This window comes from Opisthocomus hoazin, chromosome Z (genome assembly GCF_030867145.1).
Source record: "Opisthocomus hoazin isolate bOpiHoa1 chromosome Z, bOpiHoa1.hap1, whole genome shotgun sequence".
NCBI lineage: Eukaryota > Metazoa > Chordata > Aves > Opisthocomiformes > Opisthocomidae > Opisthocomus > Opisthocomus hoazin.
In genome coordinates, this window is record NC_134454.1 from 78,853,099 (window position 1) to 78,872,289 (window position 19,191).

Here is a 19,191-nt window from a genome sequence, read left to right on the forward strand (position 1 = left end):
CGCCCGAGAGTTTCCGAGGGTTCCCGAGCGTCGCCCGAGAGTTCCCGAGCGCCTCCCGAGCGCTGCCGAGCGCTTCCCGAGCGCTGCCCGAGCGTTCCCGAGCGCCGCCCGAGAGTTCCCGAGGGTTCCCGAGCGGTGCCCGAGCGTTGCCGAGCGGAGCCCGAGCGTTGCCGAGCGCTGCCGAGCCCCGCCGAGCAGGTCGGGAGCGCTGCTGAGCGGCCGAGGGGAAGCCGGGCGCGGAGCGGCGGGGAGCGGCGAGCGGGGCCTGTGCGGGGCGGTGAGCGGGGGTCGGGGCGGCCTGGGGCGGGGCCGCGGGGGTCGTGCGGTCGTCTGTGTGTCCGTGTGTCCCTGTGCGTGTCTGTGTGCGTGTGTGCGCGCCAGGCCAGGCCTGCGCCAGGCCTCCCGCCCGTGTCCGTGCTCTGTCTCCGGAGCCGGGGCTCTCCCCGGCCTCCCCCTGCGCCCGGGCCCGGCCTGGCTGCTGCCGTTCCCCCTCTCCGTGCCCACTGCCCTGTTTGTGTGTTTGTTTTCTTTCCGGCAGGTGCGCAGCAGGGCTGTCCAAGCCATGATCGAGGTGCTGGCCAAGCTGGGCCGCGGGCCCGTCTTCCTGGCAGGGGAGGTGCTGGAGTGCGTGATCACTTTCACCAACCCCTTATCGGCCTCGTCTACCTCCGCCAGCAGGTACAGCGGCCTGGGCCCCCTCGAAGGGGCAGAGCTGGCTGGGTCCCTCCGGGGGGAACGGCCCTCCCTGCCGAGCGGCCAGGTGTAGTCGTGGCTGGGCTGTGGGACGGCGGTGCCAGCTCAGCCCCTGGTGACTTCCCTGCCCGAGGAACTTCCTTGAGTGTGCTTTGTGCCATCGCTGTTTCAGGGTTGAGACTGAGGCAGTTATTCTGGTTTTCTGCCCCCAAGAAAGAGATGAGAAAAAAAAACCGTGCGGTTAGAGATGCTCTTAACTGCTCCCCTGGTGAGCCCTCAGCAGCAGGGTTACTGGCAGAAAATGAAGCCAAACAGGCTGTCGAAGCGGGATATCTAGTTACACCAGGGTGACAGTCTCGCAGGGCATCATCCAGACGATGTCATTATTTCCTGCGTTTATGGAAGGAGCTCTCTCTGTCCAGCAGTGCGCTGACACATCAGCTTGATCCCTGCCTCCAGAGCTGGCAGGCAAAGGGGTGAGCACTCCCTAGAGTGGGAAGGAGGTAGCCTTCTGTGTCAGCGTTTTCTGTGGCTCCACTGAGTGCTGCATCTCCCTTTATCATTGGTGCACCCAAAACAGGTGTTGAGGAAGCAGGAGAAGATGGGAGCTTCCTCTGTTGGCTCACAGGGGGTGACTCCACGGCATAAGTAGTCACCTGAAGCCTCTGCGTCCGCTGAGTGTGTGGCCTTGTCTGATTTTCCAGGGGCTGGAGAGTGCTTTCTCATCTTGAGCCCTTAATGGGAAGTGTCTGTTTCCAGCCCTGTCAGGCTCAGCATCTTTTCATCACCGACACGCGTTTTACACGTGATTGTTTCAGTGGACGCGCTTCCAATGCTTGCAGGCTCAGCATCAGCAAAGCAGTCTCTTGTGTTACCACTGTAGGGCTTCTTGGTTTATTGCCTTCCTTAACTTGCCATCTTTTCTTTCTGGTTCCTCTTGCCTGCTGAATTCAGCTTTCAAATTCGGTTGTGGCATAAGCATCTCGCTTTCTGGACTTTTCTGTGGTGACAGTGCTGGTTTTCGCAGTTCCGAAACGTGGGACTGCAAAGGTACCAGGTGGAGCAGGTTTGGAGGTTTGCAGCACAGTTACGGGAGCTTCGTTTGGGAACCTTGTGTGTGTCGTGGTCCGCAGAAAGCTGGCTCTTGGAAAAAAGAAAATTTCTAAAATAAAAAAGCAGGTGACCAGACTGTTGAGACCTGGCTAAGTCATACGAATGGCAACACCAAGTAGCTCAGTGATTTGGAAATGGAAGCTGTGAGTTGCATAAAGGCAAGAGGCAGATCAAAGCACAGTCGCTGCAACAGGCAGATAGACCTGTCAGGGGCTAGAAGCTTTCAGGGCCTGCAAAAGCTGCGGGGCAGGCAGAGGGACTGAGAGGGACGCAGTCAAGCATAGGGGTAGAATTGAATGACAGCAAGTAAATGGCAGAAAGTGAATTTGATTGTAGTGTGCGAGGCGTACAAGAAACAAAGCTCTTCTGCCGAAAGGCTGCATGGAGCGCAGACCTTGTGGGCTACAGGAGTTGTAGGGAGAGGCAAGAGAGGAGGGAAGTGACCTCAGCACCAGGGCAGGATCCCTCCGCACCCTGCCAGCTGTACATGCCAGGTCTGGTGGTAGGAAGAGACATGCAAATTTTGTTTGGGTGTCTGGTTAAAAAAAGAAAATAATCCAGTGGCATATCGTTGGGCAATACTGAAAATAAATGGCGGGGGGGAAGATTCAAAATACAGTGTTGAAGGTACTGTAATCAAGCTAAGCCAATATAAAATTTGTAAACATTGTCTCTTAAGTAAGAGCGTTTCTCTGTTTCCATATGGCACATACCTTATGACAGAATTCCTTAAGGCATCCCTTAGGGAAAAGACATGCTGGTACTTTTGAAGATACAGAATTACAGTTGTGGAGTTAGAGGTATCAGGGTAGAGTAAGCAAGTGTGTTTGGGTAAAGGCAGCCAGCACATACAAACGATCAAATAGTGCATTATTAGTCACCTGAAACAAATGCAGCACACCTTTTTCTCTGGTTCGTCCAGACATTTAACTGCTCTGATGTGTCACATCGAGAGGTACTCATGTGCCACAAAAATCCCTGTGCCACCTAAAACTCTGGTGTCAGTGCTTACTAATCATGTCATGATGTTAGAAAACACCAGAGGAACCATACACTGGCTAAATTAATGAGACTGCTATTGAAGTAGAAACGGATGGGGGCTTTGGAAACTGAAGGGTGTCAGTAATGCCGTGGGAAATGTCCTGTGGAGCAGCTGAGGTCTGTAGCAGAGTCCAAACCATGAGACTATTTTTCATGCTGGATGCAAGCAGTTCTCGTGGCGGTATGGCGGGGGGTCAAAATGACACCCTCACCTCCCCTATAGCCATCAGTGAATCCCTTGCGTCGTGAGGAGAAAACAGGTCCTTATGAAGGACCTAGATGCACAACCAGAAGGTGATGTTCTTGAGGGGGATGGTGGTGTGGGGCGTGAGCACGTCCGTGCCCTGCCTGCCCTGAGGAGTGTTGAGCTGGGGGCAGCCAGGCGCTGGCAGCGCAACCCAGGCTGCGGGTAAGCCTGCCCACTTCCACGGTGGTCGGGTTATCACCGGAGGTGCCTCGGGGTGCTGCTCTGCGTGTCGCTTGGTGCTTGCTGTAACCCAGGGTTAAAGGATAGACACGAGTGTTGCTCTTCTTTGCTCTCAGCGAGATGCTGGCGTGGGCCAGCGCCCAGATCCACTGCCAGTTTCACGCCAGCGAGAACCGGGTTGCGCTCCCTCCCTCTGACGGCAGCAAGCACGACGTGCAGGCAGAGAACGAGACAGTCTTCGTCCCCAACAGAGGTGAGTGCTGCTGCTGTAACCCCGGGTAGGGACGGCGAGAGCAGAGCGAGCAGGAGTCGAGCAGACTGTAACGTGTCTTGAGGGCAGGACGCATAGAAGTGAGTGGGAAGTCCGTGTTGCTTTTGTCGTGTGATTCCCTGGTGATGGCTGCTGCAAGACCATGTTAACACTGGGATCAAAGCAGTGCTAGCTTGGAGTGAAACATGGGGGTTGTCTGTCCAGCTCTTCTGGAATGGCTCATGATCTGACCAGGGCGTGAGACATTTCCTCCTCGACCCCTTCTCCTCCCCATTCGTCACCATGAGACTAAGGCCTGGCTGGCCTGGGCACGGGGAGTGCCCCCCTCGGCCTGGGCCCTGAGGCTGGGCAGCATTCACGTGGTTCTTCTTCTCTTCCAGGGGAGCGGGGTCAGTGCATCCTGTCCACTCCACCAAAGATTCTCTTCTGTGACTTGCGACTGGATCCTGGGGAGTCAAAGTCCTGTGAGTCCTGTCTTCTCTTCCCCTTCTCAGAGAGCTCGCCGCTGGAGAGCCTGGCTTTCCAAGCTGGCTTTGCAGACCTGAGCACAGCAAGCGGGAGACCCTGGTGTGCTCATGGAGGGTGAGGGCTTTGGTGGGAGCATGAGTGCTGAGGAGCTGCTGCGTCGTCCAGAGTCGATGCTCCACCGTATGAGGGCTGCGTACTGCGACATGTCCCCCAGTCCTGCCCCTGGCCCATGTCCTTTTCTGCAGGTCTGCTGTGTGGCTGCAAGGCATAAAATGTTTTTAAATACCTGGCTGTCACTGAAGGAATGGTTACACGCACTTGCATTTCATTGCCTTTATTTCTTCAACCACACTGGAGTATTCTTGTGTTTTAGGCTGGCATCCTCTGAAGGTCTGTGCTTCCTCTTCAGGTTGTGGCTGTCCTGGAGATCACAAAGTCTTCTGCCTGTTCTAGTTTTCCTGCTGTCAAAGTGGGCACTTCTCATCTTCTCTGCTCAAAGCTCTCCATGCCTCCAAAGCCCTGAGATGATGTCCTTCCAGTGGGTCCCCTTTAAGCTCTCCTTCATCACTCCTGTCCGTTTTGCTCTTCAGAGAATTTGTTTCATCCTTTTCGTAAGGAATTTGCAGCAACTCGTTTTCATTGTTCCAGGCAGCTTCTTCTACCTGAGTAGACAGGTGTGAAAATACAAGTGTGTGCTGTTGTCTCTTGGTCAGTGCCTGCGTGGCCCAGCCTGTCAGTTTGTGCCAGATCTCCTTTGCAGTCCAGCGGCCCATGGCCCAGGAGCAACGTAACTTTAGGCATTGCAGGCTGCATGTGGACAGCTTCCTTGGGTTGTCCTAGGGATCTGCTGGGAACGGTTGGTGGAGGCCTCTCAAGCCCCAGAGCAGAGGGAGCGGAGAGGCAGTGCCTGTGGTGGAGGCAGTGCCTGTGGTGGAGGGTGCTGTTCTGGAGCGTTGAGCTCTGGGGAGGAGCAGAGAGCAGACCTGCAAGTGAGATGAAGCAGCTGTGGGCTGTGACGTGCTGGTTTTGAGGCTGGGATCTCCTGCCTTTCTAGGCTTGGAGGGGCCTGACTGGAGGGGAGTGCAGACGGTGAAACCGACCTGGCTTGTTAGGTGGTTAGCGGCGTGGGGTGGTGCTGTCTGGGGCTGTGTCTCCTAAACTGCAAAGCTTGTCATCTGAGCATGTTTAGTTATTTACTTGCTGTTCTACAGCAGCATGCAGGGGAGAGGAGCTGGCCCTGCCACGTCGGAGCCAAGGTCCCCTGTGCTCTCTGAAAGTGGCCGTGCCAGGGAGGAGGCGGCAGAAATCCCAGCTGGTCTGAGGCTCACCTGGATTCTCCTGCGCACCTCGCTGCTGGCAGGTGTGGGGCTGGAGCACCCGTTCCTCAGGAGCAGGGGGAACACCCTTGTCCTGGAGCATCTCAGGCAGGCTTGACAGTCTCCAGGAGAGCAGATCAGTGACGACAGTCCAAGCTCCAGGTGGCTGGGGTGGATTGGAAGGATTTGCTTGTGCACTGGCTTTGCCGGCAGAAGCTGTTTGGCCCCCAGCTAAGCTAGCGATAGCCTGTCCTTCCCAGTGATGTTGTATTGTGTGTGTGTGTGTGTCCACTCTGCCGCTGGGTCACACTGGCACGAGCACCCTGCATCTGTCTTGTGCTTGGATGCAGCTGCGTAGGAAGGACACAAACTCTTCTACACTTTCAGGGTCCGTGGCCCTTAAGGATACAGCCTCTCTGCTTGGTTGTGTGATGCACACGTCCATTGCCTGTGCCGCGTGCGATGCTGCTGTGTGTGGCACTGGGCTTTTTTAGCACTGAAACCCCCATGTCACAGCCCCAGCTCTGCCAGGCTGCTCACACCGATCCTGTTGGCCTGCGGTGCTTCTCCTCTCACGCGAGACTGCAGCTGGCACGCTTGCAGATCATTCCTGGGGGCTCCTGCCAGCTCTGTGGAGGCAGAGTTAAGGCTGTGTGGGTGTGTATCTTAATTCTCCATTTCCTGTTTTTCAGAAGTTTTGAGTTTTGCTGCACAGTTTGGAAAGGAAAGGAAAAAAAAAAAAACAACCAAGAAATCTTAATTCTGCTTCAGCAAAGTACCATGTTATTAAACTGTAGCCAGAGCTGGCGCATGTAGCTGAGGTTGTGTCAGGCTGTCTCTTGATAAAAGGCCCAGTTTTCAGCTTCCGAACAGCTTATTCCACGATGTCTTCCCCTTGTTATGGTGGCTATATGTTGAAGTTGACTCACCTCCCATCCCTTTGACACACAGACCAGACTAAGCTCTCTAAATTTGTCACCATAAAACATTTTCTCAAACCCTCGAGTCATTTCTGTGGCTGTTCTTGCCTCCTCTCCAGTTTTGTAGTACCTTCAAATATTTGGTAGATGACAGAGAGGGGAGGAAATGGAAGCAGCCTGGACCGGGCTGGGAGCCCAGCCAGAGGGTACGGCGGGTGGGTGAGGAAGGCATCCGTACCACCAGGAATGTGGTTCCTTCTGAGATATGCACGGAAGCTGGGACTTCCCGAGTCTCAGCATTCCTGTGCCAGGCAGCAAACTGCCTGTGCCAGGTAGCAACCCGCCCATCCTCCTCGGGCGGCGGTGGTCTCTGCTCAGATTATCCTCACTGGGCATGAAGGTCTTTGTGAGCACTCTTGTTAAGCCTGGTACAGGGAGTTATAGCAGTCTGCTTCCTTGCTTGGAAATACCTGATTTTCCTCCTTGTCAGGACACTTCTCAGGTCCATCTGCACCCTGGTCCAGCAGGACAGCCGTGTGTTTTAAGGTGTGACAGCTGGTGGGTGCTACACACTAGCACCGACTTTTTTGCTTCCTTCCAGTTCTGTTAGTTTAAATCTAGAGGTTATACATTTAAAATGTAACCCTAGCTTTTAATCTAATCCTCAATATCTGGGATGTGCCAGAAATGGGGCAGGATCTGTGGTTTCACAGCAGGATGCTGCCCTTCCTTTGGCAGGGTCTATCTGCGTCACGGTGGGCAAGCCAGGGAGGTGGAGACTTTCCACGGTTCACTGTTTGCGCCTTTCTTATTACACAGCGTGCGGTTTGGGAAAGCTGCAGCAGTGTTCACGCTGCGTTGAGAAGCGTTGGGGTTTGTGTGGTGGCCAAGGGGCTTCGAGAGGGCTGAATGTGCTGTAAAGCCAGGCCCCGGCACCTCAGAGGTCTCGGAGTCAGAGGCTTCGTGGTCTAAGCCACCAGTCTGCCAAGGGGCATACGCCACAGGTTCTTGTGAAGGTCTCTTGGTTGTTTCTTGGCCATTTAGACTCGGTCCTTCAGAGAAAAACACAAGAAGAAACTAATTTTTGCTGCTGAGTTTGGGATTTGCGTAAAGCCAATAACAAAAGAGGCACGAGGTCTTGATTGGCACCTGTCTGCAGCCCTGAGGAAACCACAGCGCGTGACTGCGTCGCGAAAGCGGCGTGCGAAGGAAGTGCGCAGAGGCGAGTTCAGGTTGAACTCGTGATGAGTAGGTTTAGCTCTCGTGTGTTTGTGTTCCAGGATTTTACATCTTTCGCATTCTTTTGAGGCAGAATTTGTGTGTGTGGTTGTACGTTGCTGGAAGCAATGTCTGGATGACGGCGCGTGTGAGGTGAGGAGCAGTGCGCTGGTGCAGGGAAGCCGGGAATGTGCTTGGCCTGCTGTGGGAAAGAGGAGACGGCAGGAAGCATCGGGCACTGTCCCTAGCTCAACCTCGCTGCTGTTCCTAACCCTCGGTGCAGGGAGCCTGCGAGCGACAGCTCCGGGAGCTTCCGTTTGGCCTTGGAAAGCAATCTTCTCTGCGTCCTTGCAGATTCGTACTGTGAGACACTGCCCATAGACGGCCCTCCCTCTTTCCGGGGACAGTCGGTGAAGTACGTGTACAAGCTGACCATCGGCTGCCAGCGCGTCAACTCCCCCATCAAGCTCCTGCGCGTTCCCTTCCGTGTCCTCGTGCTGCACGGTAAGGCCACGCGCTGCCCTCCCTGCAGACGCAGGCCCGGCCGCAGCCCGCCCCGCTGACGCTCTCGCCTTCCCCGCAGGGCTCAAGGATTACCAGTTCCCACAGGATGAGGCCGTTGCACCTTCAAACCCCTTCCTGGAGGAGGAGGAGGGCTTGAAGAAAGACTCTCGCCTGGCGGACCTGGCGAAAGAGCTGCTCATGGTGACCACCTCCCGACGCAGCCTGCGTAGGTCATATCCCCTGCCTGAACCTGCCATCCTGACCTGGGTGTGAAGCACAGCTCAGTGCTTGCTGCAAAAATCACTCGCTGGCATAGCGAAGCTCTGACTGGGGCCGTGGAGCAGCTCCATCAGGGCCCAATGGCGTCAGAATTTCCCGTGGACTCCTCCCTGCTAGTCTCAGGCTTTTCCTAATTCAGCTAGAGAGACCCTGTCCACAGTGTATCACAGCCAGCGTGTGGTTTACTCTTGCTCACTGCAGGCGTTTCCCAAAGGGAATGCTGCCTCCAGGGCCTGTCCTTCACACCCCAGCAGCAGGCGTGGGTTGATGTCTGCTGGGCTCTGTGGTTAACCCAGGGCGCTGCATGGAGCAGAGCCCCATCTTGCTGCAACCCTTTCCCCCCGCTCCTTGCTCCGCAGACCTGTATAACATCAGCAACACTCGAGGGAAGGTGGGGACGTTCTGCATCTTTAAGACCGTGTATAAGATCGGAGAGGATGTCATTGGGACCTTTAACTTCTCAGAAGGAGACATCCCGTGTCTCCAGGTCAGTGCTGGCTTCGAGGTCACTGGGGGGAGAGGGAGAAGGGATTGGGGTGGCGCTGGGCTGCTGTGGGGTTTCTAGTGAGGGTTTCTTGTGGGACCCAGCTGAGATCCCCTTGGAGTGTGAGGTGAGGAAAGGCTCCAGTTCTGAGCTCGTTTAGGAAACAGAGTGCCCAGGGCTTTGCGCCAGGGCTGTGTGAGATGCTGAGAGCGAGCACCCTGCCGATTGCCGTGCAGTTCTCGGTGAGCCTGCAGACGGAGGAGAGCATCCAGGAGGAGTTCCAGCGCCGGCGTGGGCAGCCTGTCTCCTTCAGCACGCACGCCCGCCATCAGGAGGCCTGCCTGCACACAGCCCAGAGCAGCTTCAGCCTGCCCATCCCACTCGGATCTACCCCGGGATTCACCACCAACATCGGTTAGTGGCCACCAGGGAGGGAACCCGCCCCTGCTTGTCTCCGCTGCGATGTCCCCAGCCCTGCCACTGCTCAGCAGGGCTGTGTCCCGTGGGAGGGAGCTGGCCTGCGTGAGCAGGCTCATTTGCATGTCCCCTTGCCACGGACAGCTGGCACCGAGACAGCTGCTGTCCCCATCTCTTGTGGTGTTGGCTACTGACCCCCCCTCTTGCCCACAGTGTCCCTGAAGTGGAGGCTGCACTTTGAGTTCGTGACCTCCGGCGAGTCGGCGGGGACTTGCTTGGTTCGTGGGAGCCAGTCGGAGGCTGTCACCTGGACTGGGGTGGAGCAGATGGAAGTGGACACTTTCAGCTGGGACTTGCCCATCAAAGTCCTTCCCACGAACCCCATCCTGGCTTCCTACGTGTCTCAGTTCTCCAGCACAAACTCCATCACCATCTGAAGCGGGGAGAGCTGGTGGGGGGCCCGCAGTGCTGCAGGTGTGTGCTGCCGGTGGGCAGGACGGTCGCCGACATGCTGCTGCACCCTGGTGTCCCCTCTGGTTCTTCTGCGACGCCCGGCTGGGCACCGGGCGAGTCTGTCCCACCTGCGGGTGGAGGAGCACCGTGCTTGCTGCGGCACCTTGTGCTGCAGCCCTTGGATGGTAGCTGGACCCTCCTGCCTGGGTGAAGATGCAGGTCCCAGCACTCGCCGAAAAGAAACCAGGGAATGGCCTGATGTGCCTTTACCCCACGAGGGGCTTCCAAGAGGGAAAGGCCCAGCCTGGGGCAGGGAGAAAGGAGCTCTTCCAGTGAAGCCCCGTACCAGCCTTGGGTGAAGGCACCTACAGGGAGACCCCAGAAGCAGAGGTCTGGACTCTGGGTGAGCCAGGCTGGGTGGGAGCCCGCTCTCCTGCCCCGGCAGGCCTGCTGCCCCTTGCGAGGGGTGTCCCCTGCGCACAGCCCTGTGCGCTCACCCGGAGCAGGCAGGTCCTGGCCGGCTGGCCCCACGCTGCCGGCGTCCTGGATGCGGCCGCTGATCCAAAACGGAGAAGCACTGGGCACCTGGGCTGAAGGCATCCTGCTGGCCTCAGGATCCTTGGGGAGCCGGGGTGAGTGCTTGCTGTGCGTTCAGGAGCTGGGGTGGAGGTCTCCGTGCTCAACACCCAGCTCCCCGTTTCTACCACACCTTTCAAAGAGTTTTTGTCTTTGCGTGGAAATCTAGTAAAAGTCTGAAAGTGCAAAACTCGGCCTTCGCCGGAGCCTTATTCCTACACTGTTCCTGGTGGTGGACACAGCCCACCTTGCACGACAGTCACAGTCAGGAGACCTCTTTCTTTAATACCTTTATTGCAAGAACAGAAACATCTACACAAGGCTCTGCACGACACGGGCATGGCACCAGCTGTGGCAGGCTGCCTGGGGCGGCCGGCCCTACCCTGGCACGCACGGATCGCTTCAGCTCCCTGAGCCCTAGCAGGGCTCCCAGCTGGGGTGGGGGTGTCCCCTGGGGACATCTTCTATTGGTTCCCCCTGCTCTGCAGCCCTCCCCAGGCTGGCTCCTTTTGCAGTTGTTGCCCGGGGCTGGCATGCGGTGCCGGGGAACTCCTCCAGCCCCGGGAGCTGCGGGAGCAGGGGCATTAGTGGTTCCAGAGGCGGGTTGTGCTCCTCGCACTCGGGGCAGAGAAGGGGCTGGCTGGGGTGCGTGGGTCCCACACGAAGGGCCGTGGTGCTCCCCAGCGAGCTCACGGCGGCTGCATGCAGGGGCACAGGGGTCTCGGGGAGGGGGAGGGAGCTGCTTAGCTTGAGGCTCGTTGCAGGAGTGCAAGACTAATTTGGTCCAGTACCCCTTTCTTTGGTGGCTGGAGGTTTCCTGCCCGCCTGGGAAGAGATCCCGTAGGATCCATCTTCCCACGGTGTGCAGGGCGTCTCTGGGCGAGGGGGCCCCGGTTCGGTTCGGGAAGCTGAAGGCGGAAGCAAAGCCGTGCCATGGCAGCGCTGGGGTCTAAGTGTTAGCTCAGAACCGTCGTGTGCGGACAGTGGATAGTGGTTTCCCTCGAAGGCGGCGGCAGTGACGTCTCTACGGGACGGGGCAGGTCTGGAGCATGCGGGAGGTGCGCTCGGAGGAGGGGGGGTGATGCGGAGGGGCGCGGGGTGCCGCCGAGCCTTCTATCTGCTCAGCCCCGCGCCCAGCACCTTGTTGCTCAGCGGCTCGGGGGTGCCGGCCGAGCCCCACTCGTGCTCCACGCTCTTCACGCAGGGCAGGCTGGGGTTGGCCTTCTGCACCACCGAGATCTGGCACGTCTGCGAGTCGTAGTGGGCCTCACACCAGTCGGGGAAGTCGATGGGGTGCTGGGTGCTGTGGGAGAGGGCACGGTGTCATCAGACCACCCCGGTCCCTGCTCGGGCAGGCTGGCCCCTGCTTTCTTCTCCCCAGCTCACCCCACCACCACCCCGGTGGGCTCCTGCCCACCTCTGGCCCCCGGGGCTCCGGCATCTGCTCCACCACGTTTGCAGCCGCCAGACCCCCGCAGAGGAGCCACGGCAGGGCAGCGTCACCGGCAGCAGCCCACCCCCGCCCCGCGCCCCTCAGCCCCTCACTCACGTCTCGCAGCAGCCCACGCCGATAGGGTGCAGGCAGGTGCAGAGCAGGCAGTTGGTGCTCAGCCACGACTCCCCGAGGGAGAACTGCTTCCCCTCGTACTCGCAGGGAGCTGCCAAAAGAACGGCGATGAGCACGCGTGGGCTGGCGCCGGGGCACGAGGGAGACAGCTTGGCACCCCTCTGCCCTCGAAGAGGGGGCACGGGACTCGTCGTGACCTCCCACCCGCCCCATGGTATAGGAGATGATTGGTGGCCTCTCCACCACCCTGCGGGTATGGGATACCCAGGCGTCTGCCAAGGGTGATGATGCCATCCATGCTCTCCCGGCCGTGCCCTGCGGCTGTCCCTGCTGCCCCAGGGGGCTGGCACAGAGGCAAGTGGCTCTTGCTTCCCTGGACAGGGCATACCCAGTGCCCCATGGGGTTCGAGCATTGCTGCAACCCTGGCAGGAGGCAGCAGAGGGAAGAGGGGCAGCCCTCCTCCCTTTGCTGCCAGTCCTGCATGCTCAGCTCCAGCCGGGCTCCTGCCAGGAGCTCTTCATGGAGCTGTTTCTCAGCCAGAGCCCTGGGGAGCTGTTCTGTGGTTTATAGACTGCTCCTGCCACTCATCACTGGCCCACGATCGCTCTCCTGAGCTGGGCACGGTCCCTTTTGTTCTTTGCAGGCGTGCAAGGCAGAGCCCTGCCACCCCGGGGAAAGCTGAGGCCTCTTCTTCCCATCGGTATCTTCCCTTCTCACCTCCCCACTTACCTTTAGCCTGGAAGTAGCATTTGGCCTGGGAGCCCGGCAGCTGGAGGAGAAGGGAGAGCAGCAGGCAAAGCCTGCCCCAAGCACACCCCATCTTCTGCTCTCGCATGGCCATGGCTGGTCTTGAGCCGGGCTTCTTCGGCGAGGTTGCCTTGTTGCTCTATTGCCTTTGCTCCTTTCCCTTCTCTCTCTCTCTCTCTCTCTCTCTCTTTCTGCCTTTTTAATGCTCTCCCCCTGATCCCAAGAAGAGATATTTATAAAGTTCAGCTTTACGACCCTGGCCACCAGCTGTGCCCCACTGGAAAAGTTGTAAAACTCATTTCCTGATTTGAAAGGCATGAAAACAAGAGGTAGGATCAAGATTTTTAACAAGCTGTGAAAAGCTGATTCATGCCCTCCAGAAATGTCTCCAGTTGGAAGCCCCTGTGGGTGCAAGGCTTCACAGCAAGGGGAGATCCAAGGGACCCCAGTGGGGTTGCCCTCGGCAAGGTGGTGAGCATGCAAGCAGCAGGCGGAGGAGCCTCTGGCCACTGACCAAGAGAGCTCCAGGCTCCCCTCTGGTCACGCTGAGCCGTCACTGATCCTTCACAGCGGCCGAGGTTTTGGGAGCATCCTTTCTTGCAGGGACTGGAGTGGCACAGGCGTCCCGTTAACAGCCACTGTGGGATCGCAGAATCACAGGACGGTAGGGGCTGGAACAGACCTCTGGGGATCATCTGGTCCAACCCCCCTGCCGAAGCAGGGTCACCTACAGCAGGCTGCACAGGACCTTGTCCAGGCGGGTCTTGAATATCTCCAGAGAAGGAGACTCCACAACCTCCCTGGGCAGCCTGTTCCAGTGCTCCGTCACCCTCAGAGGGAAGAAGTTCTTCCTCATGTTCAGGCGGAACTTCCTGTGCTTCATTTTGTGCCCGTTGGCCCTTGTCCTGTTGCTGGGCGTTGCTGAAAAGAGTCTGGCCCCATCCTCCTGACACCCACCCTTCAGATATTTATCAGCATTTATTATGTCCGCTCTCAGCCTTCTCTTCTCCAGGCTGAACAAGCCCAGCTCCCTCAGCCTCTCCTCGTAGGAGAGATGCTCCAGTCCCCTCATCATCCTCGTAGCCCTCCGATGGACTCTCTCCAGCAGCTCCTCATCTTTCTTGAAGTGGGAAGCCCAGAACTGGATGCAGGACTCCAGACGGGGCCTCACTAGGGCAGAGTAGAGTGGGAGGAGAACCTCCCTCGATGGGAGGCCATGCCAGGCTTGGGGCCACACTTAAGCTGGGGGTGACAGTGGGTCTTTATGGTGAAGAGCAGGCGGTACAGTGATTGCCATTGATGCGGAGAGGGTGAGGAAGGTTCTGTGCGAGGCTTGACCTAGGGCTTATCTGGGCAGCGCCCAGGAAAGCAGGGACTTTGAGGACCCATGCCTGCGTACGTGCAGCACCCACGAGATGCCGGAGCTGAGCAGCCTCTTACAGAGGCTGGAGACCGGCCCCAGCAGAAGCAGGTAACAGGAGGGATGAAAGCAGGAGGCAAAGGTGCATTTGGGCAACAAGTGACCTGAGAGGGAAACGAGGGCCTTGGTGGAAGCAAGAAGCCATGGGAAGATGCCATACCACCCGGGCATGTCCGCGCAGACCCTTATCCAGAGGGGCTGCCTCCAGGTTGAAGCGATCAGGCTGTCACTAGCAGGCAAAATGAGGGGGTGGGTGAGGCGGAGGAGGTCAGAGCCCTGGGAGCCGCATGGACCCAGGGAGTGACAAGCAAAGGGCTGAACCACCAAGAGGAATTTGCAGCCCTCTTCAGAGGCGCTGCCGGCAGCAGGACACAGGCTCCAGGGACAGCCCGGCCAGCGGCTCGGCCAGCGCGGGGCTGTGCCGGCAGTGAGCCGGCCGCGGCAGCAGTAGCCTGTGCGGGTCATCTGCCCCTGCGTTAAGCTCCCCACTTTCTGAGAGTTTGGGATAGGTTTACACCCTGACGCGTGAGGCTGAATATCCCTTCCAGAATTTGTGTTGGCATCCGCTATTATAGCTGGATATTTTTGCTATCCCCATAAATGCCCAATCCCTCCTTGAATCCTGCTAACTTTTGGCCTGAGCATTTTCCTGTGGCAGCCTAATTAAGCGCAGAGTGAAAAAAAAAAAAACCTGCTTCCCTTTATCCGCTTTGGATTCGCCACCTTTGGATTTGCAGGCATAGTCCCTTTGCGCTGCTGCTCCGGGCCCCCTCGCCATCCCATTCCATCCCCATCCTGCACCTCACACTCTTGCCTTGGAGAGAGCAGCCCCAGCTTTGTGTCCCCTCTCCCCCTCAGAGAGTTACCCCAGCCCTCTCGTAGTGCCCTGAATGATGCTGTGCCCTCCCAGGCAGGGTGGCTGGGTGGCATTGAGGGTGGGATCAGTTCGAAAAGGCTGATAATAAATCAGAGAAGCTTGGGGCACCCGCGAAGAACCTGCCAACCATAGGTCCGTGAGCTGGGATGGTGAAGTGTATCAGTGACAAACGAAATGCACCCTTTGGTGCAGAGTTGTTACTATATAAGGAGGATAAAAGCGTCCGTCGTCGGAGCAGTAAATGAGTATTCCTATTGTGTGTTTGGAAAAAGAGGTCTGGCACGCTAGCAACCACAATGAAATAATCCATCATGGTTTCATCGCGGAGGACAGCAGACATTAAACAACAGCGGTGGGTTTCGTTTGGAGGCCAGCATGATTTGGCCAGGCTTCCAGAAGGGCGCTGAAAATCTGTGGTGAGAGGATCTCTTGGCCACACGGAAGGTCACTGCCCCTGCTCTGCCGGGACACCCGGCATTTCCGGGATCTCTCTAGCTCAGCCGTTCCGGTTTCCCAACGAGAGGGTTAAGGTTACCATCCCACTCACGGGCTTTGGGTGTTTCGTGAAAGCAGGTAAATGCAGAGGAGGAGGACGGGGTGTCAGGACACCCCTCGTCGCGTTGCAAAGGGACTCGGCTGGCGAAGCACCCTCCACACCACGGCTGTGCTTCAGGGGACAGGGCTGGTGGTGGACTGCAGCCTGTCGGTCCCGCTCTTCCCCCTCCTGGCTGCTCTCCTTCCCTGCCTTTTGCATCCCCAGGCACCCGCCTGTCCCCCCCCACACCCCCTTGGAGGGTCCGGAGCATTTTGGTCTGGCTCAAACAGGAGGAGGCTTGTGGCTCAGAAAGCAGGAGCTGGAGGTGGGCTCGGAGCTGGAGAGCTTCAGCTCAGGTACCCAAGGGATGCTGTGGCTGGAGGAGCAGACATCCTCTCTGTCTGTGCTAGCCAGTGCATCCCACAGGAGGTTTTGCACCGGGGGGTGAAAGGGGGCAGCTGGTTTTGGTGCTCACAACTTGGAGGGACAACTGAGACCTGGAGAAGAGCCACAGAGGGCATGTAGGGGCTGGAAGAAATGCCTCGCTGTAAGTTCAGTCTCTTTAATTTATCAGGCAGAGGACAACAGCAGGAACTGACTGCAGGTCCAGGCATTCCAGTGTGGAGCAGTCACCAGCCTTGAGCATCCCAGGACCCTGCAGGAGAAGGTAACATCCACGTCTCAGCATACCCATGGCTGCTCCTGCCTGGCCTGGCCCCGGGAAGGTAGCTGTGCCCGGGAAGAGCTGTGTGCTGCATCCCACCAAGGGCACAGCGTCGCTGGACACTTCTCCCAGCAAAGGTTGCGTGGCCTCTCCACGGAGCTTCTGTTCCAGCCCCCTGTGCCAGAGGACGGGACCCTGTGGACTCGCAGGGATGCGCACCCAAGACAGTGGGCGCTGGGACGGGGTAACAACAGCCCACCCCAGCCCCGCAGGAGGCGCGGGGGTAATAAGCGATGCTGGACAAGTTGCCATCGGCAGGATCCAGGAGTGTTATAAAACCTGAATCTCCTGAGCCTTCAGCTGGGACTGCAGCTGCAGAGCAGGAAGCAAACAGGATTCCGGCTGGCATTGTGAAAGCAAACACCGTAAATCCGAGGAAGTGCTGCGATTGCTGTTTTAGGCACTGGGGATCTTGGCTCCTGCTCCCCACAAGCGATTTATTTTCTCTCTAAACAGCAAAAAAAAGAACCCCAAACTCAACTTATCACTGGGCTGAGCAGCCCCAGTGCCACCTCAGTCCCTGGGGCAGCTGTGGGATGTGGTTGCATCTCCTCACCCAGCGCCTTGAAGATGCTTCATCCCCAGAGCCCCCAGGGCATCGGGGCAGGGTGCGGGCAGGGTGTGGGCAGCCTGCAGGCAGATGCCAGCTCTGAGCTATGTCCACTTACCTGAACGCTCACCAGAGCATCCGAACCCGGGGAAGAGCTGAGCAGGGGATTCAGAGAGACCTGGGCAACCTGGAGCCAGGAAGGGGGACAGGAGGGGACAAAGTGATACCCAGAGAGTGACAGCCGGCTTGCTCCATCCTTCCTCCCACAGCTGGTGAGCCAGGTGGGATAGCTCCCGGAGGCTGGAACTACAGGTGGGACCAGAGCCGACCCCACCATGACTAAAGCAATGAGGCTGTTGCTCCAGAAAGGGGACAAGGTGGAGGGGACGTGATGAAAAATTTGATGCCACCTTCCTCTGCAGGCTGGCTGCCCACCAGATGGTGCTCGGTGCCGCTGGAATAGTGTGGCCTGGGAGGCATGCTGGCATGCCCTGCATGTCCCCTGGGTCTCCCCGGCCTCGGCACTCGCACCCCAACCCTCCTTACAGCAAAGAGATGTTTCTACCCCACGGGCCGCGTGCAGCGTTTTGCAGGGGCCCTCAAGCCCAAGTCAGATGGTGTCTGTGGGTCCCCAGCCATGGGACAAGGTCTCCTGTGGATACCGAGCTGTGGGATGGGCACTGCTGTGCAATGGTGTCTGTGGGTGCCCAGCTGTGGGCACAAACACGATGAGGGGACTGGAGCATCACTTCTACGAGGAAAGGCTGAGGGAGCTGGGCTTGTTTGGCCTGAAGACGAGAAGACTGAGAGGGGACCTTAGAAACGCCTACAAATACCTTAAGTGTGGGTGTCAAGAGGATGGGGCCAGCCTCTTTTCAGCAACGCCCAGCAACAGGACAAGGGGCAACGGGCACAAAATGAAGCAGAGGAAGTTCCATCTGAACATGAGGAAGAACTTCTTCCCTCTGAGGGTGACGGAGCACTGGAACAGGCTGCCCAGGGAGGTTGTGGAGTCTCCTTCTCTGGAGATATTCAAGACCTGCCTGGACAAGGTCCTGTGCAGCCTGCTGTAGGTGACCCTGCTTCAGCAGGGGGGTTGGACTAGATGACCCACAGAGGTCCCTTCCAACCCCGAACATTCTGTGATGCTGGGATTCTGGGATGGGGTCTCCCATGGGATGGTGCCTGTGGGTCCCCAGTTGTGGGATGGGGTCTATCGTGGGATAGTGTCTGTGGGTGCCCAGCCACGGGACGGGGTCTACTGTGGGATGGTGCCTGTGGGTCCCCAACCATGGGACAGGGTCTCCCATGGGATGGTGTCTGTGGGTCCCCAGCCATGGGACAGGGTCTGCTGTGGGATGGTGTCTGTGGGTGCCCAGCCATGGGATGGCGTCTCCCGTGGGACAGGGTCTCCCATGGGTTAGTGTCCGTGGGTCCCCAGCCATGGGATGGGCTCTGCCCACCCGAGGCTGGGTGCCTCCTCCCCGCAGCTGTGGCAGGCAGGGCTCCGCAGCCTGGGCAGCCCCACGCCGTGGCTCCCTCGGGCTCCCTTGCCCTCTCCCACGTGGTCTCATCCTCCCTTGCTCACCCCTGTGCTCCATCCCTCTCCATCCTCCTTTGGCACCCTCCGGGACCGTTTATCCCCGCTGCGGCTGCTCTGTGCCAGGCCAGGTTTTGGCACCAGTTGTGTCAGCCACGCATCCCCGCTGCCCTCAGCCCTGGCAGGGTGCTGGCACCCACCCTGGCACCCCAGCACCCCAGGTACCCAGCACCCTAGGTGCGCTGCAGCCTGTGGCTCTGCCTGGGCTTCCCCCGAGGAAACACGCCGGGAGGGGATGGGGTGTTTAGGAAAACAGGCCTTGGCACTTGCTGGCCATCCTGGGAAAATAAAAACATCCGGGCAGGCAGCCGCGCAGCGAGTGCGAGAGGCCGGCACTCCATAAATCCCCCGGAGCAGGTGCTTTGTAGTCGGCACAAGGAAATGAGCACATTATTCAGCTCGGCTTAAACCCCGAAACGTTTCCTGTCCTGTGAGTCAGAAATAACCCTGGGAGATCATTCCTGGGCCATGCAGGAGCCTCTCTGGCCAAAAAAGTGCCACGTGCATGTTGGGCCCCGGAACCCACCAGCGAGGTCAGGGGTCTGGGCACCCTGCGATGGAGAAGCTGTCCAGGGCAGCTCCCCAGTGGAGGGGACTTTGTCACAGCAGTGCTGTGCCACCAGCGCTGACTCCGGCGTGTCACCACTCTGGGACGTGCTGGGGAGCCCCTGGGGACTCCCAGACCCATTCTGGGCACCGTGCTTCCATGGGATGCAGGGACAGGGAGAGCCCCAGGAGGCACTGGGGCTTTCTGGGTCCCAGACGGATCCCACAGATCTTCTCTGACCTCTCTCTGGGATCAGAAAGACAGATCCCCTGCTTCAGCCATAAGCACCCCCTGTACAACACATCGCTCTGGTGCATCGTGTTCCATTGGCTGGTGTCCATGGGAGCAGCCTGGGGTGCTGCCCTGCTTTAGGGACACCCCACAGAAAAAGCCACAGATGGCTGGTGGCTTCATGGTGGACTATGGGCATGGGGCCTGGGTCC

At 58.4% G+C, this 19,191-nt stretch overlaps 2 protein-coding genes across 2 annotated transcripts; one reads left to right on the top strand and one right to left on the bottom strand.

Moving 5' to 3' along the window:
* Positions 1-302: 302 nt before the first annotated feature.
* Positions 303-10,361, top strand: RGP1 (RGP1 partner of RAB6A GEF complex). The gene is made up of 8 exons (XM_009944695.2): positions 303-678; positions 3,391-3,527; positions 3,926-4,009; positions 7,822-7,971; positions 8,051-8,197; positions 8,610-8,737; positions 8,971-9,148; positions 9,365-10,361. Exons 1-8 carry the CDS (start codon positions 563-565, stop codon positions 9,586-9,588), a joined length of 1,164 nt encoding a protein of 387 aa, XP_009942997.1. The 5' UTR covers positions 303-562; the 3' UTR covers positions 9,589-10,361.
* A 932-nt stretch (positions 10,362-11,293) lies between these two features.
* Positions 11,294-12,589, bottom strand: MSMP (microseminoprotein, prostate associated). Its single transcript, XM_075411730.1, has 3 exons — positions 12,478-12,589; positions 11,730-11,838; positions 11,294-11,483 (listed from the first exon to the last, which is right to left on the bottom strand). Exons 1-3 carry the CDS (start codon positions 12,587-12,589, stop codon positions 11,294-11,296), a joined length of 411 nt encoding a protein of 136 aa, XP_075267845.1.
* Between the last annotated feature and the right edge of the window lie 6,602 nt (positions 12,590-19,191).